This window comes from Pavona decussata, unplaced genomic scaffold (assembly GCF_977016875.1).
Source record: "Pavona decussata unplaced genomic scaffold, jaPavDecu1.1 SCAFFOLD_141, whole genome shotgun sequence".
Lineage (NCBI taxonomy): Eukaryota > Metazoa > Cnidaria > Anthozoa > Scleractinia > Agariciidae > Pavona > Pavona decussata.
The window spans coordinates 890,116-915,027 of record NW_028145554.1 but is presented as its reverse complement, the minus strand read 5'-3'; the positions used below and the strand labels follow the sequence as shown (position 1 = coordinate 915,027).

Genomic DNA, 24,912 nt, shown 5'->3' with positions numbered 1-24,912 from the left:
TGGCTTACTCAAGGAAGACGAGAAGTAAAACGATTCTTGAGAAAATGTCTCACTTGCAAGCATTGGAAGACTAAGCCAGTTCAGCAAAAGATGGCACCATTGCCAGCAGAGAGAGTACAGATAGCACCGCCATTTACCCACATTGACGTCGATTTCACAGGTCCGCTCTACCTTAAAGTTAAGGAAGAGTCTGAGTCATCTACCTCAAACGCCTACGTGTGTATTTTCGTCTGCGAAAATTCCCGTGTTAAACAGTATGACAACAGAGGACTTTCTACAAGCCTTTCGTCGTATGGTCAATCGACGAGGAATGGCCCAGGTGACTCATTCCGACAACCAGACTACATTCCACAAGGCAGCAAAGATTTTTAAAGCATCCTCTCAATGAATGAAATTAACGAAGATAGACCCGAGTGTTGTGGAAGATAACTTAGCCAACCAAGGTGTAAGGTGGAAGTTTATCACAGAAAAAACCAGTCATCGTAGATTTTAGACGAGATTTTCGACACGGTAGAAAACACCAGCGAAAACAAAGATTACAAAACGGCCGTCGAAAAACTTACCGCTCACTTCAATCCCCAAGTCAACACAACTTACGAGGTCTACAACTTCAGAAAAGCTCAGCGAAACGAAGGCGAGAGTTTGGAAAGTTTCCACACAAGACTAAGAACTCTTGCAAAGACCTGCGAATTTGGAGACGCCGATAAAGAAATCAAGGAGCACATTATTCTAAGCTACAGTTCAAACGCACTGAGGCGAAAAGCTCTACGCGAGGATCTTGATTTAACTGCTCTCTTAAAAGCTCGAGCGGAGTGAAACGCAAACTAAAGAAGTGGAGAGTGACAAAACGACGGTGAACACGATAAAACACAAGAAGAAGAACGAAACGAGTTCAGAGAAAGGCAAAGGTCGCCGACGCGAACAACACAGCAAATCGCACAGCGAGTCACACAAGGAGTCACGCAAGTCCGATGAGTCATGAGATATATGTGATTGAAAGTTTATTATCAATGAGGGGAGAGATGTAGTGTTGTGACATCTGTCAATCATACAAGCACGCGATCAAAAGGGAACTCCCACTCCCCTTGTATTCCTTGCGAGCATGGAGTCAATAAATCACTGTTGAGTTTTGACTTTCGGTGGTTTTACTTGAACCATAGTTAGTAGAGGAGACTAACTAACTATGCTTGAACGGTACAAAACACCACATTAACACCTTGTTTAGCTTGAATCAAACATTAAATTGTAAATTTAAAACACAGCCGATGCACTGCTGTAAATAATGGGAACAAATCACTAAGCTTCCACAATTCAAACGCACTATAACAGTGAAGCGAAGCATTTGCAAAGATACAGTCGTAATTTAAGTACAAATCAAGCCTTTTCAGTTGTACTGTGAAACGTTGCATAGATCTATAACACGCTACAACGATTACTAGAGAACCGAAAAACCAAATAGCCGTGCCAAGAAACACAACTCCTTGTGTCAAAAACTAATAGCCGGACCCAGCATTAGAAAAACTACAGAATGAACCTCATTGCACGATACAAGCAATGAATAGTTTCTGTCCTAACATTACACAAATCTCAACAAGAAAGGCAGTTAAAACTATCACGCACAACCAAACCCAACTGAAATGCCCTACGTGGCATAAAAACACCGTCGTTGAACACACAGAGTAAGAGGTCATATTCAAAATGGAGAGAATTCAAAAGAGGAAAATCAAAAATCATTAGGCACGAATGAACTGTGAGGTTGAACATACGATGGTTAAATCCAAGGCTCTATCAAATCCTCCAAACCCGCAACAAATACTTGGGAGTAGCGCAGGCTTACTCGTGTAAGCGAGATTTCAAAAGGCTACAACGCGCACCAGGGAGTGGCATAGGCTTGTCAGTCTTTATTTACACACCAAATTCTAAACCAGGCAGCCCAAACTGACAAAATCATTATTTTCTTAAGAAAACTCGTACTGGCTTTTGCCTTGAAAGATTGAAAGATTTTCCAAAATAATTATTTGGAATTTACATTGAAGGAATGTTTTTTCAGTCGATTTTCTTGTGATTTCGGACAAATATAGCTACAAGAAATAGCTCAGCAAACCCAAACACTATGTTAGAAAAAAAATGAATTTTCCTGGCGAGGGCAGCTGCCCCCTCTGCTATGTACGGCCCTGAGTACCTTACACGCCTGTGAAATTAGACGCCTGTTACCATTAAGTATAAACGTCCTAACGTTAGGACATACACCTGGAGTAGAGTTTTAGGACCCTTACCTCCAAGTTTGTCATAGTGTTAAGATATTTTCTTTCAGCTGCGTACCGGCGGAACCTCCAGTAAATGCTTCTGCAAGAAATGCTTCTTGCATTTTCTACACGAATACCAAAGGAGGGGTTTGCAAAGATATCATCACTAGTCTATACGTGTTTGGGAATAGTGACACGCTGGATTATGTTAAAAGAAAAACAGAACAATTTGAAAGTGGATTCAATTTACTCGAAATAAGTGAGAAATGCAAACCAATAATGAAAGATTTGTGGTGTCGTTATAATTTCCCGCCCTGCGATACTACACTACAAAATCCTCGAATGCGGGGGATTTGTCGCAGGACATGCAAGTATCTTGACCGCGTTCTGTGTAAAGACGAAGTGATTCACATCAGAAGAGTGGCCGCAACACAAGCTAGATTTCACCGCGACATGACAAATTGCTCGACGTATGTTGTTGCAAATGGAGGAGATGCTCCAGAATGTTATCAGTACCATCCTCTTGGAGGTAATTGTATTGATATTTCAACACGAATGCGTTAATCAAGAGCGCTACTCAAGAACATTAACCTACGACCATGTAAAATAAAAAAAATCGAAAATTTGCTCAAGCCTTATCATAATAAAGGCCTACTAAAATCATTTGTAGAAAGAAGTGTTTTGGTTTGTTTATATGATTATTTTACCTTTACAGAGACTTTTTCATTCCGGCGCCCAACACATGAAAGCGTGGGAAACCGGTCGGAAATTTCCACTTGTATGAACCGCGCGTCTGGAAATGAAGGAGTAACAAAAAAACGAAACAATTCAGTATAAGTTCACTAATCCCTTCACACTTTTGACGCTTTCAAGTTTATATTCTATAAGAACCAAAGTTTTTTTTTTAATTTTAAATAAATAACCGTTTCCAGCGAAAGTACAACAAGCTTACAGTACTATGCGAAATTCAACCGTTCCTGGTATGTGGCTTTGTTAACCAAGACCATATTCATCAGAATAAGGAATGTTTGTTGTACGATTTCATGGAATAAATATTTTTGGTAAATTAAATCGTAAATTTTTGGAGTGCTATACCGGTTTTCACTGTCACGCCATTGAAAAAAAAATCAAAACCATTCCATGAATGAAGTCATGAAATTGACATGTTATAGATGATAAATAAATAAGGAATCTGTCCAAGTGTCACGTCTGTGCGGTATTCCGTACTCGAGTTATCTGACAAAATGTTCCACACAAATTTAGAGAGCTTAGTATAGAGACGCCAAACATGGCGGCCGGAAATAGGAAAAAACATCTGGAGTTCACTTTTGCCAGAAAAGAGGTTGTTTTCCCTTGTGAATTTTCGAATGTTTAGATAAATATTTCTCCTCAAACTTAAATTGTTTAGAATGCTGAAAATCACCCGAAGAGGCATTTTTAAGATACGGAACAGCTCTGTCACGGCCGTCCTCCTGATGTCACGCACAATGAAAACTCGGAAATTGAAACTGTTCTATTTTCAAAAGGAAGTACGATATCGAGCTAAGAAATTATGAAAAGACATATTTTTTAGGTAATCTTTCCTTGAATGAAGGTAAAAATTTTGTAGGCCTCCCGGTTTTGAATTCTAGAATATGGTGACGTCACGTGAAAACCAAGAATTTGATACTATCAACAGTCGACCTTTTGACCTTCACCCTAGCTCTTGACTTTTGCCACAAACAATTCAAAATTTTGGGCATACAAGTCAACCGCTAGACTAATGATAGAGTTAGAGTTACTAAATATGTCTTTTTGCCACGGGCACGTAATTTGGTTTTGGGTTTACAACATCGACAAATTTTGCATATGAAACAAAATTTGGCAATTTTCGATTTTCTTTCTTGTATGGTCGTAAGTGAAAGTTTCTGAGGAGCGCTCTTTTCGGACCACTGCTGACAGTTAATGAACCATTTTATGCGCACAATTTATTAAGTCGACTTTTCCCCACACCTGCTAATACCCTTTTAGGCAAGTGGCGAATTACCTCTTTTTTTGTCTATGTGAAAATACGCAAATGCCCAAAGTAAGTTGTTTTCCTATAAAACTTTCTTATGTTTGAGAACTTCTATTCTACAAGGGTTCTAAGCGAAGAATTCAAGAAGGACCCTATCAAATAGTAGATTCACTCGGCGATCTTATGTGTCCATAACCCTTTTTCGTCTTTTGGGGTCGATTGAGCCAAGGGGTTGGGGGTTGGGGTAGTGGTCAGTCCCGTCCAGAATTAGGTTCTGTTATGGCGCAAAAGGAAATAATAACGTTAAATGACGTGAAGTCATGAGTTTTTTAGAAAAAATGGCTGCCATCTTGTATCCACCATCTCGGATTTCTGGATCTCCCCAGAACTTCAGAAAGTGGTCGAAACTGACCAAATAGTATTAAAAACCAATAGAACAACAGCAAAATACTATAAGAACATATAAAATTATCGTGAGGAAGTCAATTTTTATTTAAAAAATATTCCAATAACTTGCCCGTATAAATTGTTTGTTGTGATAACATCAAATTCAACGAACACTGACCAACCTAACCCGACAAATTGTTCCCATTGAGGAAATTTTAATCCACTCCGAAGTTGCAGATCATCAGATAACGTTTTTTGTTGTTGTTGTTCTTGTTGTTGTTGTTTTTTGTTTTTTGTTTTGTTTTTTGTTTTTTGTTTTTTTTGAGAAACTATACCCAGTTTATTAGTACTTATTTTTACTTTACAAAGTCGTTATAAAACCGCTCTAAATACATGGCTTTCTTTTTTACAGATGACGACACCGAGAGCACCGGTTTGTAACATATTCTTAGCAATCTATTAATTAAGGGTGTACTTAACAACTTGGGTGAATTGCTTCAGTCCTCCAAATTGTGACATGTTATGTACTTCTTGATCTAATGGAGGGAGGACGTCAAATATTTGACCCGAGGTCATGGTGCACGGACCTCGCTACGGCCGATCTGTAAACCCTGACCTTCGAGCCAAATATTTTTCCGTCCAGCTTACCTAACGATAACGTTTTTCAATATGACCAGTTGAGAGCTGTTCATAGCTGATTAAAAAGATACGATTATGACGACAAGCTCTGAATTTTAAAAGTCAAATTTATTTTGACGCTGTTTGCTATTAAATTGTTTCAAGGCCTGTGAATACTTTGTCTTCAAGTTTGTTTTCGCTTTACAGACTGGATGTTTTTGTTAGTGGGATACGAGAATGACCAAAGAATAATTAATTTCTCGACCAAAATGACTTCATCACTGAAAAGGCTGCCGTTAAGAACTGAGAATTTAAGGAAATAGCGGCCACAAAAAAATTCTTGTTAGCTCAGAGGACTTTGACAATAGACCCTTATCACTTGGCGGCCATGTTAAGTCCTGGGGAATTTAACAATTTATGAGGTTATGAAACTACAATTAAATTCCTTACTAAAAAACGGGCCATATTAACAAAAATTTTAGCTCAAAAGGATTCATTTTTATGACCGAGTTTAATGTTAAAAGTTTATATTCTATGGAAATTCACAGATTGTTTCTATGGCATTGGCATTGGGTATCGTGGCAATGTAAATGTCACACGGTCTGGCCGCACTTGTCAGCGGTGGACCGCACAGTGCCCTCATCGTCACTGGAGGATTCCTGAAGATGTTACGAATGGCCAGAATGACTCGAACATGTGTCGTAACCCGGATAGTAGTGCCCCGGATGGACCTTGGTGTTATACCACTGACCCTAAAGTTCGATGGGAATACTGCAATGTGTCTCGATGTCCACCAAGAGGTAAACAAAAAAACATTCAAGGCATTCCACTGTTGTTAAACTTATTATAACAACCATCAAGTTGCACAAGGGTGTAGTTTAATAAAATAAACTATTGTGCTGCGTCGGTGGAGGGAGAAACAAATACTTGGTTTATCAAATGGGTTCATATAACTAAAGGTAAATTCGCCATCGTAAAGAAATTCGAACGCTGACGTTTCAGGGGGTTAGTCCTTCGTCAGAACGAATCAAGGAATTGTGGGTTAGTGTTTATATAGTGAGCAGTGAAGCTCACTATTGGTGGGAGCATGGTAACGTGGAAAACAAGAATACGTTAGTCGAATGAAAAGCGTTCGTTGAACTCCTGGCGAGTAAAAGTACCGATTTGAAAGATTAATTTTTGTCCTAAGTTTTGCGGCCGTCTGTGTCACCATGATGAAGAGGAAAGCCACAGACTGCCATGTGTTTGTAAGAGTGGTTAGGTAGATAAATTAAAGTGTCGAGCGACTAGTTTAGATGTATCCATGCCATTTCTTTTAATATGTCGAAGATGTTCACAAACTCGGTCACCTAGTCTCCTTCCTTCTGTTCATTTTCAACACACCAATGTATAATATAAATGCTTACATAAAGTGTATTTTATGCAATAAATAACATAGGTGCATGTAAAACGATCAGTGATTTTAAAAGATTCCGAAAAGTTATGCGTACGCGCTCCCATTTAAAACTACCTATAAAAATAGGAAAAGCAGCCAATCAAAATGTGACACAACCAAAGGCAATTCATGAAGGATGAATGCATAATTTAAATTTTTCAAATGCCCATCCTCCACTGTACTTCAGCCTCCAACAACACAGACACAAAACATGAAATCTAGTAAACTGTCTTTATTATTTCTGACTCACCAGTACCTGACAAAGCTCCAATCCTCCTTGAAGGCTATCCTCTCAACTCCACTGCAATTTACATCTCATGGGAAGCCATGCCACTATCCTCTTATAAGGAAAAATTGCTCGGCTACCGGATACGATACAGGCGCCTTGGGTCAGTTTTGTACTCTGAAGTAAATGTTACAAGCAATGTCACAGAGGCTTTGATTATTGGGCTTGTTCCAAAGACAACATACGAGATAGAAGTTAATGGTTTTAATATTCTTGGTCAAGGACCAGCAAGGAAGGTTCCTAACATAGAGACGTTCTCGTTTGGTGAGTAAGGGAAAACAAATAGAGGGCTTGATCCATACAATAACGTAAGTAAGGTTTATAGTCAATGATTTTAAGCTATTTTAACAACATTCACTGCTGGAATCTATATTACACTCGGGTAATACATGAGATAATTACATCTACATTTTGATTACCAAAGAAACAAGTTCTCCCTCTCTGTCCTGAAATATTACACATAGCTACCTTCTGATTGAGGCGACTGTTAACAAATACAGTGTTGTATATTACCGGAACCGAGACATCACCAGCAGTAGCAAGTACTGCCTTATTATCATACATCAGCACTCCTTTCACGCCTTGCGAATTTGAAAGAAGCTCTAGCACGTTACATCTGTGGACCTTGACACGACTGGCGATATCAACGTTGGCCCACACTCTTATACACTATAACTAGAAAACCTGTTTCATTATGCAGGTTGCTCCATGGTAATTGTAATAAGTGGGAAAGAACCAATATGGAAATCTTTGATCTGTACCTGTCTGGTCCGTTTCAAGAGAAAAAGAACCTATCCGGTCGATAACCAGACTATGGGCCCTATTAACACTACAGATATTAAAACTAAAATATTGGGCAATAAAATTATTATATAAGTACGGAACTAATAGACCGTATTCGTATTCTCGGTATTGAACTGGAACTAGCTTGCACACGAGGCCTATTTATCATGTACGTACATTTTGTTTTTCAGGTATTGTCATTGTTGATGTGACGTTACAAATGGTGTTTGATAAAGAATTTAATCATGATCTATTGAACCGAGACAGCAATGTGTTTATGGAAACGCAGGACAGCATTGAATCAACGGTAACAAATGAGTTAGAATAGCGATTTCATTAATTAACAGTTGTTTTAAGAGTCGCCTCTAAAAACGGTACTTTTTTACAAATGTCTGACTAAATAGGCCATTTTGTGTTGCTTTGAACCTCAATACGAAAGCGAGGCTCCCTGCTTACCTTTTATTATGAAACTTAATTTTCATTCATATGCAAACAACACTCATGTTTGCACCTGGTCTCGCATTTGTAATGAGAGTCAAAGCAACTCAGAAATGGCCCATTCTACAGAGGAAGATATCCGAGGGGAGTGGAAAATTTCTGTGGGATGTGTGATTTTCCATTCCCTCAGCGCCGTATCCACTCTTTTCGTTCCCCACCACGCCATGAAGTTATCCTTTGTTTCTTTATTCGTTTGCAGTTGTTTAACATTTGGGTTATGTCGATTTGGCTGTGGTACTCTCCAGTACTGTCTTACTTCAAGTGAACCAGCTTCTATTTCCTTTGCAGATAAGACGTAATTTCAACACATCCCGGTCTGTTTTGAAGATATATGACGTCAGAGTTCTCAGTTTCAGGTAAGAAATCACAGGACAGAGACGTAAGATAAAACAAGAAGAGTATACTACTATAGTTACTCAAAAGGTGACAGTCTCAAATGAGCCGCACGAAAACAAAGGAATCTATTCAGTAGCTGCTCCTTAACTTGGTAACGGTCATTTCACTGGAATTCCCAGAATCCTTGAGAAGGGGAGTTGTAGTCAAATGATGCTATCAATAGAAGCAAAATAAACAATACCCTTAAAAATTTGTGTAAGCATGATAATGATCATTATAATCCATCAAATATTTTCGCTCGCGCGCGATTGGTCTAAACGCCTCACGTGACCGAATATACCCCAGTTAAAACCGGGGAATATCCGAGGATATTCCCCAAGTGATATTCCCCAATTTCAAAAACTTCAAGGAGCGTCAAGTTTGCAATTAAAATGAATGTCAAGATGGGGGAACGGTTTGCTTTTGTGACAGAAGAAGAAATGAACCTGCTGGTCGATAAACCAGTACCAGAAAACAACATACGCTCTAAACGTTTTTGACGGTAAGCTGTTCGTAAACGAAATGTTGAAATACTCAAGCTCGTATTTGCGACATTTTCTCTTGGTTTGAACAGTCCTTGAATTAAAAATGTGGTAAAACTGAAAAATATGAAAGGCGAAAAGTTTTAGCCCATCTCTTTTAAGAGTATTTATGGTTTTCTTTCAGTCTGGCGAAATGAAAAAGCAATCAACAAGCTATTAAACGAGTTTAATTAATAAGCTCGAAGCTCGCTCACACGACGGCAAATATTACAGTTGTGATTCAATGAGAGCAATTCGTGCTGGCCTGGATATAACGAATTTAAATAACGAAAACATAAATTTCAGTACCATTACTGACAGAGTTCAAGCCGGCAAATGATGCTATCAATGTTCACCTGGTCGAGATCGCTCGCGAACATAAAATCTCGTCCACGAAACAAAAACCAGCCATGATACCCCGAGATGTCGAAATTCTCTACGAAGAGAAGCAGCTTGTCCTACTCTCGAGCAACAAGTTTAATCCTCAGTGATTGCGAACGACTTCCTTGCTGGCTCCATTCAATGTCAAGTTAGCAAAGAAAGCGCTTTGATGGAATCCAGCAAAAACAACCGGTGGCGTCGTATTCGACTGCAGGTTCAGCTTCGATTTCTTCACAGGTCGTTTTCGGCCAGCAAATTCCACAATTGTATTTTCGATATAAAGTGCTGCTCCAATTGAACACGAGATAAAGGAAGAGAACGACAAAGCGCTGGCTGTTTCGTTGACGGCAGTTGACACTTTTTACGGAATGCGATACTTTACAGTTTTTCGCTTTCAGTGATCTTTAGCTTGTTCTCGAGATGTAGTTAGATTCCCTGTAACCTTATCCGCCACTTGTATCTTGCTGTTGTCTTTCACGGAATTAAACAAGTTTACTTTCCTTTCAAATGTTTTACCTTTTTCCCAAACAAACGCTTTCGACCTGAAGCGAAATCAGACGTGGAGATTTTTATTTGGAAGCCAACTGACAAATTTTGACGTGATTGACATATGACAGAATGGAAGATCCCGCCTCCCCGATTCCCGCGAGATTCCCGCATGTTGCGAAAAATATTTGAAGGATAATAAACACAATAGCCTCCATTTGACTTTAAAAATATGCTCAGATATTTGTCCTTGGACATTATCTGCTCTTCGAAGCTCACAGTTTTCCTCGAGCTTCGCTCTCGGAAAACTGTTCGCTTCTCGGAACAGATAATGTCCGCGGACAAATATCTGAGCATATTTTCGCGCCCAAATGGAGGCTATTGTTTATTTATTATTCGTATCCTAATTACTTTATTAAAACAATGTTAAAGGTAACCTCCACTCTTGGAAGTAATGTCTAAATTCTAAATTGTAGTTTAAAAAGTAGAAAGAACTTTCAAGTCTGCAAAAAACTAGATATGATTATCGCCTATCTTCACTTGTAAATTTCCCGCACCACCATATTGGATTTTATGACGTCATTCAGTTACACGTTGAAACGTTTAGCTAAAACTTCTGTGCAAGGGCGAACGAGACCAATTTCACGAGCTGGTGTTACACGGTGAAACTCTTGTTTTTTCACCACCACGACCGTTGCGAGCCGTTGCAGAAGAAGGAAGCGGTTCTACTTTTCGTGAAACTTGTCTCGCAACGGAAGTTCAAAAAGGTGTCACGAATCCGACAATTTTACACGGTGCAACGCCTGCTAAAACTTGTTTCGCAACGCCGTTGCACTCAGTTTCAGCTGAAAGTTTCAACATGTAACGACGGTTCAAGTCGAAGCTTTTTCGTGTGAAACAATTCAGCAATTGCATTATTCCTTGAATCCAACATGGCGGCGCCTGGGAAATTAAAAGCGAAAATACCCTGTTTTGTACGACTCAGAAATATTATTTCCATGTTTGCCAATGAAATTTGAAATTAGATTGTATTTTCAAAAATACATTATGTTATTTTCAAAATTGGAGGTTTCCTTTCCTTTTTTAATTAAACGCGCGTCCTAGTATAAAAGTAACATGAAAAGGGGGAAAATGGAGAACTGATTAAACCCGGGTGTTTAGGTGGTATGAGGGGAGGTTAAGGTAACTTCTGGCAAAACGGCTAACAAAGAACGCAAAGATTGGTTTATTTTGTATTTCGTAGTAATGGCAGTTTGAAGGCAGATGTTAAAATCCTAGCTACGATTAATGCGATCACGACAACGAAATATGAAGCTATCGATCATTTGATAGAGGGACTTGATCCTGCAAAAAAACAAGGATTAATCTCCATATTTGTTATTGGTGAGTAGGCCGGTCATTTGTTTTGAGTTGCTAGTCGCGTTATTTCGCTAAAAATGGCTTCGCTGACTATTGTTGTTGTTATTGCTGTTGTTGTTGTTGTTGTTGTTGTTGTTGTTGTTGTTGTTGTTGTTGTTGTTGTTGTTGTTGTTGTTGTTGCTGTTGCTGTTCGTCTTTGTCTTTTGTCACAGCAATGATTTTACAGTAAGATGCAAAAGACCCCTTATCCTGAGATAGTTCGGTTTGAAAGTCAAAATACTGTCGAGGTTTCCACTTTTGAATCAATTAACGCAAACTGTTGAAAAAAACAGAACAATAAATGGAAAATTTGCTGTAGTTTTATCTCCTTGAATGTGCATAACTTAAAAAATAAGCTGAGGGCTTTAAGAAGAGAAGGATAAGATAAGACAGAACAACACAAGTCGTTTTGTTGACATTGATATATTTAACAATTATTCCACGAGCGCGCGTTGGATATGAGATGACAAATGGACTATAATCATCTCATATCCAGTGTATGAGTTGTGAGTAGAACATTTTTTTGATTAAAAACAATCAAGAAATATTGCAAGATCGTGCTGATTTCGCTTTGCAAGAACAGCTAGAAGATAATTTAATGGTCGTTGTGTACCTGTGTTACTCACAGATTAATGTATCGTGCTCAATTAGCACATTGTTTGCGGGCGACTTCTAGCCTATAGTCCCTCGATTGTCTTGTGTAATTAACTTACTAAAGTAATTTTATTTGTCATAATCGACTGCCTAAGTGAGTCTTTTGTTATAAATAACAACATGATAAGTGTTTGCATCAAATGGAAACTCGGAAAAAAATCCGAGTTCCAGATGTGGTTTGAATCCACAACCCTCTGTAATCTAGTCGGGTGCTCTAACCACTGAGGTACTGGAGACTGCTTGGTGAGCAAGGATGAAATGGAGTCTCCAGTAGCTCAGTGAACATCCGACTAGATTACGGAGGGTTGTGGCTTTAAATCCAATCTAGAGCTCGGATTATTTTCCGTGTTTCCATTAGATGCAAAAACTTATCATGTTGTCATAATCCACTGCTTACGATTTTTCCGTTCTTTTCCTGTAAAATAAAAAGGAAAAGCACCACCCCCGCGAAACTTAAAGGCAACAAATGTACAGACCCGGTACTTCATATTAGCCTGGGACCAACCAAAACATGGCAGTAATTATCAGATAGATAACTTCACCGTTGAAAAAAAGACAAAAACTGCAGATAGCTTTGAAGTTGTGCAGACACTGCCATACAAGCAGATGGGAATGAGGATAAGGGATCTGGAACCTGCTACAGAGTACACTATGCGATTTTCAAGCAACAACGTGCATGGAAAGTCTCCTGGTATTTTGTTAACACAAGCTACACTAACTGGTAAGTAGGCAATGTTTGCTATTGTCAACAGAGTTGATAAGCTAATTTGGCGCCGTAAAGTTCTTCAGTTGAAATACTGTCAAGTGTTACTCTCGTGAAATTAGTATATGTAATGAAATGGTGACGAGTGAAATTACGGAAGAATTTAACTTTGACAAAACGCAAGTTCCTAATTTCACGAAATATACCACTTGATTACCTTTTAATATCATGGGTGACAACTTACAATCACAATCGTGGTCGGTTCCATCCTGTTTACACACGCAGGCACAAAACCGCTCGAGTACTTTATCCAACTGCTCAACCGTCTCAGGGTTTTTCTCAAGGCCATTTTCATCACATTAGTTCTCAATAACCCTCACCCAGTTAATTGGCTCTTTCGCGTATTTAAGTTTTATGCAGCGTCTTTTAATGCCGTAACTTCTTTCATCCGTAACATCTTTAAACCTGGACGCCATCTTGGCACTGAGATATAGGAAACGTTGCCATAGCAATTTTGTAATTTCACATGTGAAATTATAAATTAATGCTGAAATTTGGCGGCAGAATTAAAGAGTAATTTGCCACCCATGATATTATTATTATTATTATTATTATTATTATTATTATTATTACTATTATTATTATTACTATTATTACTATTATTATTATTATTTTTAAATAAAAATATAAAATCTCTATTAACATATAACAAGCAGCTGAAATTGTTATTTACAAGTTAAAAGTTGAGAAAAGAACTATTAAAACCTATTTACAATTCATTCCGATTTTGAGACTAATTTTTAAGCCCCAACCTTTTTTAAAGAAAATACAAATGTCATAATATTATTATTATTATTATCATTATTATTATTATTATTATTATTATTATTATTATTATTATTATTATTATTATTATTATTATTATTACTGGGTGTCTCCCTAAGTTCCTCATAGCCCAAATTGGTCACAAAATCTGACAATCTGGCATTACACTTTATCCAATTACTTTAAAAAAACTTTTCGTTTGGGCTCTAAACGCTCTCTTTTTCAGTTTGTAGGTGGGGGATCCGTTAGTGGGCCAAACTTTTGGGGAAAAAATATGCAAAATCTTTATACCTTTGGTAACTTCTAACAACACTTAAAATATGATGCAAGTTCTACGCTGATATTTCCGGATAATTATTTCAAGTAATAAAAATAGCAACTCTTACCAATACTCCTTCACAGCTTCGAAAAAGAGACCTCTTACAGAAATATCATTGTAGTAATAACTAGACAAAGGCTTGGTTTTGTTTATCATAAAAAAAAAATCGTGCAGTCAAATAGTTTCAAGTCGACCCTGTCGGCGCTTCCAAATACTAGCATTTCTCAATTATGCAAACCAGGAGCCACAACATTTGTATGAAACCCACGGAAAAGTATGACCCGAAAATGCTGTGCAACATAGAGATTAATACACAAATAGTCTCAAAACACAGTTTACTGCAACGTTATGTTGGTAATCGTACATAAATAGCCTTAAAAAACTATACGCGGCCTTCAAATGGCGATAATTAACTATGCTAAATTCACATCAAACGTGTCATATAGATGCCTCTCGATGGTCGCTAATTTCAATACAGTAGTACATTTATGACACTGTCCTGATCTAAAACTATTAATTTGAGAGGAGCAGCATCAAAAATAAGACATAATGAGTATATAGCAGCCGTGTTATTCAGACTAATTTTAAGTTGGAAAGGCTTAGGGTTTAGGAAATGGCATTACAAAAATGGCATTTTGCTACGTTTTTGTCTGTGCTATTACCTTGCTTATTCCGTCATTTTCGATCAAAAGGAGATCAACAGGTTTTAGAAATCATCGAGGAAGCATCAACACACTAAGTATGGATAAATCCTTCACCTACAAACTTTGATTCGCAACTCAGAACTTGAAGTGAGGCTTGGCGGTTGGTTTTGACTCTTATTGGTTGAGAAAGAGGAGCAATTTTCTGTAACGTTAACCGATCCGATCACATGGCGTTGTTAAGCAAAACCAAAGTCGGCAAACTTGAATTTTCTTTCGACACTGAATTGAAAACCTCTCAAAATTACCAAGCAATTTTTTACTTGTTCTACTCACAGACAAGTTCATACAGAATCTGATGCTGATTATCGTCTTACCGCTCAGTTTGGCTGTTTTGTTCATCGTGACTGTCTGCATCAAGTTTCGTCCAACTTGCAATCCAAAGGCGGAGCATGTGTACGAGGTAAGCTGCAAAATTAAGTGGATATCAAGTTTAGAAAAATACATTAATCCTTCCGTGCCTGTCTTACATCAAGTTTCGTCCAACTTGTAAACCAAAGGCGGAGCATGTGTATGAGGTAAGCTGCGAAATTATGAGGATATTTAGAAAAATACATTAAGGTGATGACTCGACCCAGTTATTTTTTGGCGTTACCGTTCTACTTTGAAGCTGTCTAACATCCCCACCTTTACTTTTATCGTAAGTCTAACACATAGAATGGATAACATATAGATCAATCTACAATATAGCAAAAAACATTTGGCGATCGGAGTAGATGTTACGTGGTTATAGTGCCGCGCCCCTTTGAGGTCTGAGTCAAAATTCTGCTGTTGCCGGCTTTTTTTTTGTAAAAATCTCTCGGCTACACATAGTGCGCATTAGTACCTTGCGCTGGACAGAGTTTCACCAAAATCGCAAAGACCCAATTCGAGAAATTCAGCGCTTTCCAAATTTAGGTCATAAGTTATGTAAAAATGATAAGCAAACTTTACACGATTATATCTAATAAACTATGAGATTTATTCCTTTATTTTGGGGATCTTTATAACAGATGGGTCCTTGCAAGTCAACAAAAGATTTAGGGTCTTGTGAATGCGCGCGATTTCGAGCAATACAACTATATAGAAATTATAGTTTTAGCTATTTGTTGACGTTTGTCAGCGTTTAAGGGTCCTTCTCACAAAAAAAGCATTTTCTTAAAAATTCGTAGCTTTTTTTCCTTCAAATTTTTTCAGGGCCACGATTGATAAACTAACTACCCGGATTCTGAATTTCATGGTCATTGAAAAAGTGTGACATTATCTTCTATAAGCCCAAACTTGAGTAAACATTGAAGATTTTTAGCGTTTTGGCGGATTTGGTGCTTTGGGAGTTTTCCATTGTTTCGAGTCTGTCATGAAACAACATTCTTGTTCAGCACGCGTGCAATGACCACGCTTGGCTGACTTCCAAATGCTCACCGAGATTTTAATGTTGCTTAGATTTATCTCGTACAGGAATTGTGTATTGCAATTTGACGTGACCTTCCACAAAATTCCGCATTCAGTTTTAGTTCTAGGACAAATTGACCTCACGAAACCACTTTAATAAGCAACTTCATCCCGTTATTATTGCCAGTTTCAAAAATTATCATGCAAGGACTGAAGTGTCTAGCGCGGAACTGGATTGGTAAACTTCCAACTTAGTTAAAGACTTCGGACGTATCTGTGCAAGTGTTTGTGCAAGCGTCAACGGTGCCGCATGGTGTTATGATAACATAAACATTTCCTCTCAAAATAATTGTCATTCGCTCTCTTTTTCACAGTGGATTATACAGACGACGACATACAAAAATAAAACCTTCAACAACATAACCTTTTTCTAAAATGGTTATATGCCAGTCAATTAATGTAGCGATATTTTCCCACTTAGACAGAGCTGTGGATGAAAGGAGACTGGTGCGAGCTTCCCAGATCAAATGTCAAACTCGAAGAGAAGCTAGGAGAAGGTGCATTTGGGGAGGTTTATAAAGGCGTGTTGAAGAGTAAAGCTGAAGTGACACTCTGTGCAGTGAAAAAGCTTAAAGGTAATTAACGTAATTGCTACTACTACTACTACTGCTACTCCAGGAGGTGTCTTGTCTCACAACATAAGCCGTTGCCATGGGGTATCCTTCTGGACGAACTGAGTCGCCGCAGGTGTACATGCGTGTCTCAATAGCTAGAGGAAATCCACCGTACCGAAAAAGATGACGACTGGTACCTTAACCCATAATTCTTAGCGAACGAAAACCCTTAAAACGCTCATAAAAACGGGCAGAGAGGTTTGAAAAACTACGCAATGTTTTTAGTACAGGGACGACTTTCGCAAAAAAATAAGGCTTTCTATGTACATATTGACTGTGTTAGGTTCGCGAGGTACTGTCGTAAAATGTACAGCCGTACGATGGATTCGTTCGTGTTTGTACGAGAACGCTTTGTCAGCGAAAGCCCACGTGTAACCAGGCTCTCTTACTTAGCATCCAGGCTTTTCTTGTCCTCAAGCTCCCTCCATTATCAATTCTTTCTGCTTTTCCCCGTTTTTTTAAACTGCGCAAATAACTCCCTGTATTAGGAGGCCTCATCCTTAATGAGTTTAATTATCTTTTTTTTAAAATTGCCGTTGTTTCTCTGAGTTCATAACATCTTTTCGTTTCAATTGCAGCGAATGCTACAATAGTAGAAAGGCGGGACCTTATAAACGAACTGAAAATCATGGTCATGGTTGGGGAACATCCTAATGTTGTAAGTCTTATCGGGGCTTGTACAAGGGAAGGTAAGAATAGTGACGAGAGCCATCGCGAATTTTGTTCTCTTAATTTATATTATCAAAAGACATTCAATTACAGCGGCTTTTATTCCAGATTTCGTATATTTCGTGAATTTCAACTCAATATACGTGCACAGTATGAGCTTTTTTTTTCCACTTTAGACAACGCATTTGTCCCACCGAAAGCAAAAGGAATTACTTTTTGTCTTTGCAAAGGTTAAGGATGTCCTTTCGCTAATTGTGGCTGAAGAATACGCTTGTTTTTCTTCACAATTATATCCGAATTTCTTGGACGAGTAGTGTCATTCCGGACAGGTATTCGACCGAAAACGTATCCGTTGGGTGGCCTTTTAGCTGGCTGCTGATTGGTGGTCCCATTATAATTTGCTCGCATACGCGAAACGAGGAACTGGAGGTTGCTGGCAACTATTTTGCCATTAATTTTAGGAACACGCGGTGAAACAGTTATAATTTGTCTACAAGGGACCGTTGTTTTAAAATGTGTAATAAATAAGTGTTTCCCTTGAGAAATTAAAGCTCCGCTTTCCAAAAACTGCCGTGCATCATTGTGTGCAAATGGAAGAAAAAAAACAGGCGTCTTGTTCTTTTTTCAGTAAAGTGCCGTTTTAGCAAAAATATTATTGAGAATAGAATTCCAACGAATAGTAGCCACCATCTCCAAATTTCTTCCATTCTTTTCCTTAGAAATCCAAAAATCATAACAAAAGAAAGTTCTAAAAATGAAAATTCATCAAAACTTTTTATAGTTTTAAGTTCTCGAGAAAAAGTTTGCAATTCAAAAGAAATTACTCATGTGGAAACTCACTCCTGACCGCTTCAAAATTGACAGAATCTTTCAGCTTTTTCAATGAACTTGATATTTTAATATCTCAGTATTCCAGTACTATAGTATTGATATTTTAATACGTCAGTATTCTAGTACTTTAGTATTTGAGTATTTGATAGTTTCGTATTTTAGTATTTTTGTGTTTAAGTATTTTAGTAACTTAGTATTCTAGTATTTTAGTAATGTTGTTGAAACTTAGTTTCATAGGACCACAAGGGAGACTACAGTCTTGACTGTAATTGTACACACACTGTAATTGTGTCGTTCATTCGTTCATTCAAACATTTTATACAAAGACATTTTTCTCAAGAATATTATATCATATGCCTGTTTTAGACCAGCTAAGCACTGATTTTGCTTTTTTTTAACTAGAGCCGATATTGGTGGTGGTACGCCTGCCGGAGAACGGCTGCTTGTTGAATCACCTCAAAAAAAACAGAGAAAATCCTTACATTAATGTTGAAAATAAGCAAGTCCATTTTACGCGCCTTGGCAAGCTCAAAATCGCCAGAGACGTAGCCAATGGAATGCTCCACCTCTCAAGCAAAGTGGTACGGGGTCTTTTTTGGTATTTTGACCATATTTATTAGGTTACATTGTAACACGTTTAATTCTTTATTAATTTAAGAAATGCCAGGAAAACGAATGTCTGAAACTCGCCAAGGAGAGCAAAACTATTCACCAGATTAGAAGAATTAGTTACATTTCACCAAAGGAACAGTGCGGGAGCCAGAAGTATTCTTTTTAAACAGCGATCTCTGAAGGCTGTATAACTTTGCAGATTTCAAAACAAAGCAAAATCAAACTTGAATCAAACTCTCAGAACATATTTCTTAATGTTTAATTAAATCAGTTTCTTATCCTGTGGAGGGTAACAGTAAATTTTATTTTTAAATCAATCCTTAGACAAACACTTTCGTAATTTCATTTTAATTAATCAGTTTTCTGTCATTGCTTTATAGTGTGTTCACCGAGACCTTGCAGCACGAAACGTTCTTCTTGGGAAGAATTATGTTGCCATGGTTTCTGACTTTGGTTTGTCACGTGACGTTTATGAGAGTGGTGAATACGAAAACACATCCGGGGTATGAATAGGACACGTTTTATATGATTCTACATTTTAATGTATTCCCTACCGACGGAATTCACTTACTGTAATCAATATCTTTGATTTATAAAGGGGATGTTGCCAGTTCGTTGGATGGCGCTTGAGTCTCTGGAAGATTATACATACAACATCAAGACTGACGTGTGAGTTTGTTAAAAGAAACGAAGTTTTTAATTATTTTATTAACTTTTTAAATGCATACAATTGCATAATGTTTATTGGGCGCTTAGAATGGCTACTCGAACTCTGGATAATATTTGCTATTCACCTCCCACCAGCTTGAGTACCAATTGGTCGGGACTAAGGTAACTTGAGGTTGGCTACTTGTTTAGTATATGCCTGGTATGTGCTAAAGCAAATATTCTATAGTTTTGGTGAATAATTATAACTGAAGACATCGCCTGTGGTTTAACAGATTATCACTCAAATGAAATATGCGCAGAATAAGGCTATCATGAAGTTGGCTATTTATTGTTCCCAATACTTTTTACACGAATAACTGGCAAGCCTCGTTGCCTAAGAAAATGTATGCGACTCGATTTCATGGATAAATCGTTGAGGGACAAAATGTTGGAAATCATTTTTAAGTGCAAATAACGCCCTGACAAAGAATTTTCTGTTTAACCCTCACCCTGACTTCATCTTTTGTTAGCTATTTCTTTGTCCCTGGTCCCTTGCCAGGCCTAAAAAGTGTCTCAGGGGTCGTTTTCGGACACACTTTTTTGATTGGAAGCTTTTAAAAGAACATTTGTCTCGCGTCCAAAAATCGTTTTTTTTTTTCCAAGGGGTAGGTCCAGGTTTGGGGTCAAAAATGACCAAATTTTGAATTCGGCGTTTTTCACTCATTTATGTTCATAGGGATTTCTTCGTGTCGTAAAACTCACACTTTTAAGTGAAAATATCGCCCTGACAAAGAATTTTCTGTTTAACCCTTACCCTGACTTCATCTTTTGTGGGCTATTTCTTTTTCCCTGCTCCTTTGAAAGGCCTAAAAAGTGTCTCAGGGGACGTTTTGTTACACACTGATTCCACTGGAACCTTTTTAAAGAATATTTGTCGGGGGGTCTAGAAATCTACTTTTTTCCAAGGGGTAAGTCCAGGGTTTTGGGTCAAAAATGAGCAAATTTCGAAGTCGCCATTTTTCACCCCTTTATGTCGCTAGGGATCTTGGCGTGTCGTAAAACTCCCTTGGGAATCATTTTTAAGTGCAAATAACGCTCTAACAAACAATTTTCTGTTTAACCCTAATCCTGAGTTCATCTTTTGTGGGCTATTTCGTTGTCCCTGGTCTCATGGGAGGCCTAAAAAGTCTATCAGAGGACGTTTTCTGACACACTTTTTCGTTTGGAAGCTTTTAAAAGAGTATTAGTGTTGCGTCCAAAAATCTACTTTTTTCCAAGGGGTAAGTCCAGGGATTTGGGTCAAAAATGACCAAATTTTGAAGTCGGCATTTTTTACTCGCTTGTGTCCCCAGGGATCTCGGCGTGTTGTAAAACTCCTTTGGGAATCAATTTTTAAAATCATGTTCCTTGTGTCCCTTGCATTTGAAGAAACATATGCGGAAGATCTGAATACTGAACGTCATCAAAATTTCAGTACTTTATTGAAAGCCTGGTGCTATGGGGAAGAGGGGACCCCGTTTTCATTCTGCAGGATTAGCGGTTGGTTTCACTGGTTACTCACACCAAAATGATGACCTCAATATTTCTCCCAAACATCCCTTCGTTGGAGAAAAGTGATTTTATCTCTTCCTTACACACATCAGTTCGTTTTTAACTTGATGATTGCGTTTGCTTTGCAGCTGGTCGTTTGGCGTAGTGTTGTGGGAGATAGAGACTGGAGGTAAAAGCTATTTTTTATGAATAAGCAATTATTCTTTTTCTCTATCGCAGAAGCTATGTTTTAATTCGTGCTCTCAATAGCAGATCGTATGTTATTGGGTCGTTATTTGGATATACGAAAAAAGCTTTAGATGAGTGATATCGGAAAGAACGTTTTACTACTGAATGTACGTAGGAATATTGTGTATTCTAGTCATCAATGTTCAGTGGTCGTGCAATAAACAGAAAAACGTTTGTTCGTTGTGAAATTTTTAGGCTTAACAAACTTATTGTTTCTAGATCCGATTAATTTAGGACGTGTGTTATACGGGCAAAGCAAAAAAACATATCGTCGTTTTATAATAGCTGCTACTTTCAGTTGACTTACAGTTTGGTCTGTTTATTCTTTTAATCACAAACTACCAGAACTTGCTGATAGCGCTAAATATAAGTATTCAAAAACATTGTCGAATCTGACTTAAATCCGGTAAACTGTGCTCGTGGATTATATCGTCATTGCACAGCGTTAAAAATGACACTTATTTACCGTACTGAACTAGGTGGAAAAAACTTGTTAAACAGAATTGGTCACAAATTAAGGAAAAGTGTCCTCAAGTATGGCGCTTGATTGGTGTCAAAATTCAAACGTGTAAATTCTCTAAAATTTCCGAATTCGGCAAAACTTGAATTGGTCAAAACCTTTCAAATTCGTCAAAACAAGAATTCCTTAAAACCTCCGAATTCAGTAAAACTTGAACTCACAAAAACCTTTTGAATTCGTTTAAGACATGAATTCTTTAAAACATGATTTCACTAAAGTGACTTAAAACAGCCAGAGGCCTGGGAAAGAGTTGTAAGTTTCCCATACACCTCTTCGTTTCCAATGCTGTCATGACGGAAAGGGAGACGGAATTTTGTTAGAAGTGTCACACTGTCGTTACTTGATTTGGCAAGACGAATAGAGCATAGTCCCTGCACTGATGCAACAGGCTACGTTATATTCAACAAAATTTCGTCTCCCTTCTTACGCCATCAATGACAGCATCGGAATTGCAAAGGAAGCTCCAGCTTTTTCAGTCATTTAAGTGAATTCAGAGATTTTGAAGAATTCGTTGTTGTACGAATTCAAAAGGTTTTGGCGAAATATTTGCTGAATTCGCAAATTTTAAATGACTCGTGTTTTGACGACTCCAAGTTTTACTGAATTCAAAAATTTTAAAAAATTTTTATGTTTGAATTTGACACCAATTAAGCACCATAATCAAGGCTAAGACTGTGTAACAGAATAGTTATAATGAAAAAAATAATTGCGTTACTTTCTGAAGAAACTGCGGTGTTGTGTCGGTGGGGGAATGGAAACGAATGTTTGGTCAACAAAATTGATAAGGTAATTTGGTCACCATAAAGAGATTGCGTGACATTTTTGTTTTTATTATACCCATTTTGAAATCACTGGTGATTCTTGCAATCTGATTGGCTCTGTGCGATTTATTCACAAATCGCACTATTTTTTGCTCTAAATCGCATCTTTTTTTACCCATCAAAAATGGCAAAAAATTATATTGACAAAAAAACTGAGTGATTTCAGAATGGGTGTAATAAAGTAGTAATTGAACTTCGTGTCGTGCAATTTTGGTTTGAAATCATACTTGTGATTTCAAATCGAACTCGCGCTGCGCGATTTTTCGATTTTGTAATCACGCGTATGATTTCAGACCAAAATTGCATGAAACGAAGTTCAATTACCATTATTGAAAAAAATACCTCTATTTTGGTCGAACACTAAATCCACCAAGTGAGAAAGGATCATTTATCTCATGAAGTTCCAGTTTGGATTTAAAAAATTTTTGAAATTTAAGTACTCTTGCTAACCCTTTGTGAAAGGTAACGGTTTAACATCTCACTCAGCAATACTTACTCTTTAGTGTCTTAAGAGTGAGGACCAAATGCCAACACGAAATATTCTGATACCAGTGATAAACCACAAACTATTGAACGTATGAATAAGGTATCTCCATTTCTTAGTTTTAACATTTCATGTTTTCTCCATATTAAGGTAAAATGCCTTATTCGGGTTTGGGAGGCATCGAGATTGTGGACTTTCTTAAGTCAGGAAAAAGACTGAAACAACCCAACGGATGTCCAGATGGCATGTAAATATCTATATTGAGAATGATACCCTTAGGTTAAATAAGATATTGTAAGATTTGCAGTCTGAAACTTCCTCTTACAACATATTCGCACAATTTTTCATATACTTTAGTAGCCGTTGGAATTCTTCGTCCACCATCGATAGACAACAGAAGTCCTGGGATAATCTTTGCGAGATTTCGTTGCGTGTTTTTATTTGTTCTGGACTTTGGAAAAATTTTACATTGAAATTTACTTAAATGCGTTTGAGTGTTGTGGCCTTTGCACTCACGCTCTAGAAAGCTTTACTGCTTTTTTCTTTAAATCAAATCATTTTTATTATTTTTGTTGTTGTTTTCATAATTGTACTGTCATTAGATTAGAAACATGAAAACAATTTTCAGTTATCTAAAATTTTATTTGTAAGTTAAAATTATAGTCGAACTACAATTTAAAATTAAAATTTAAAAACTAAGAGAGTGACTGCATCTTTTGAGCACCTAATTTATACAGTCCAAAACTCTGGCAGGTATATTTTCTATTAACTGTTTTGACACAGACGTATTATTCGGAGGACCTCTACTCTTCCAATGGCTGCGTTTTATTGGTTAAATAGTCTTACAAACCTTTTTGCACATGGTCCTTCAGTGTTCAGACAAGAGGTTCCTTTTCAACTTCTGTCATATTGTCTCTTTGCCCAAGTTTTGTTACAAAGTCAAGAAAAATACATCTCGTCTAGCAGACATTTTTTCAACCATACGCATACAATAAACAATTCCAAACCCAAGTTATTTGAATTACATCTCTTGCCATGTTCAAATAGCTCGGATTTAATCATTCACAGTTATATTTTGATTGTAATCTTTACCCATATTTAAAGAAATAGCTTCAAACATCAAGGATACAGTTGTGAGAAATTTAGCTGGAATTGCAAAAACGCATTCCCTCTTCCACGACTCTTAATCTTCCTTTATTACATGACCTATCTTTTCTCTAATAAAATTCAGTGCTTTGCATATCAAGGACAAGAAAACCAATGTCTCCGATGCTATTGTTGTTCTTGTTCTTGTTTACTTGCAAAAAGAGAAATTCATGCTATCTTGCAGTTTTCTCTGTTTGTCAGCTATCAAATAATGACGTCATGCTGGAGGCCAGAACCTTCAAAACGGCCTTCGTTTGGTGAGCTTGTGAAGGAACTTGAGCAGCAGTTTCCAGACAAAGAAGTGAGTATTCTTTATACTGGTTAATTAGAAATAGAACTTAGCCAACAACAATAAAAGTGGGGGAATAGACAGTAGCATGTATGAAAAGAAACTAGTTTTTCGTTAGTTGCATCGATATCGTACAGTGTGAATGAAAACCCGTGAACCTTTCATATGTCAATTCTTATAGCTAGGTATGAAAAATAACTCAACCTGCAGGAACTGTAACTAAATAGACAGTTAAAGAGCTCGTCAAGGCACTATCTATTTTGTGCAACTTGTGGCCTCACACATTATGAGGAGATAGCTAGCCTATTAGGATAGATCCAATCACAGTAAACGTTTCTTGATACCTTAGGGAGTTATCGAGAAACGTTTATCTATAGGTGAATCAAAAGGGACAGGTGTGTTGTCATTAGTGACGTACCAAAACTCTTAATTAGTGTAATTTAAGGTAAGGTTTGA

General features: G+C 37.5%; 3 protein-coding genes across 4 annotated transcripts in view; 2 read left to right on the top strand and 1 right to left on the bottom strand.

Moving 5' to 3' along the window:
* Nucleotides 1–24,268, top strand: part of LOC146466746 (uncharacterized) — a 68,881-nt gene extending 44,613 nt beyond the window's left edge. The window contains exon 20 of the transcript XR_014867922.1: nt 24,126–24,268. The gene's annotated coding sequence lies outside the window, so the exon portion shown is untranslated. The remainder of the gene's footprint in view (nt 1–24,125) is intronic.
* LOC146466744 (organic cation transporter protein-like) overlaps nt 1–24,912 on the bottom strand; it is a 58,426-nt gene that overhangs the window by 20,458 nt on the left and 13,056 nt on the right. The window lies entirely within an intron of this gene.
* Nucleotides 1–24,912, top strand: part of LOC146466745 (uncharacterized) — a 71,179-nt gene that overhangs the window by 44,931 nt on the left and 1,336 nt on the right. For both annotated transcript variants that reach the window (XM_085126834.1, XM_085126836.1), the window contains exons 4-20: nt 2,315–2,775; nt 5,042–5,062; nt 5,796–6,047; nt 6,936–7,232; nt 7,943–8,058; nt 8,538–8,605; nt 11,256–11,395; nt 12,495–12,785; nt 14,891–15,015; nt 16,465–16,618; nt 17,236–17,346; nt 18,560–18,738; nt 19,150–19,272; nt 19,368–19,438; nt 21,097–21,137; nt 23,172–23,268; nt 24,369–24,468. In XM_085126834.1, the coding sequence (XP_084982960.1) occupies nt 2,315–2,775; nt 5,042–5,062; nt 5,796–6,047; nt 6,936–7,232; nt 7,943–8,058; nt 8,538–8,605; nt 11,256–11,395; nt 12,495–12,785; nt 14,891–15,015; nt 16,465–16,618; nt 17,236–17,346; nt 18,560–18,738; nt 19,150–19,272; nt 19,368–19,438; nt 21,097–21,137; nt 23,172–23,268; nt 24,369–24,468 (2,647 nt within the window). The remainder of the gene's footprint in view (nt 1–2,314; nt 2,776–5,041; nt 5,063–5,795; nt 6,048–6,935; nt 7,233–7,942; nt 8,059–8,537; nt 8,606–11,255; nt 11,396–12,494; nt 12,786–14,890; nt 15,016–16,464; nt 16,619–17,235; nt 17,347–18,559; nt 18,739–19,149; nt 19,273–19,367; nt 19,439–21,096; nt 21,138–23,171; nt 23,269–24,368; nt 24,469–24,912) is intronic.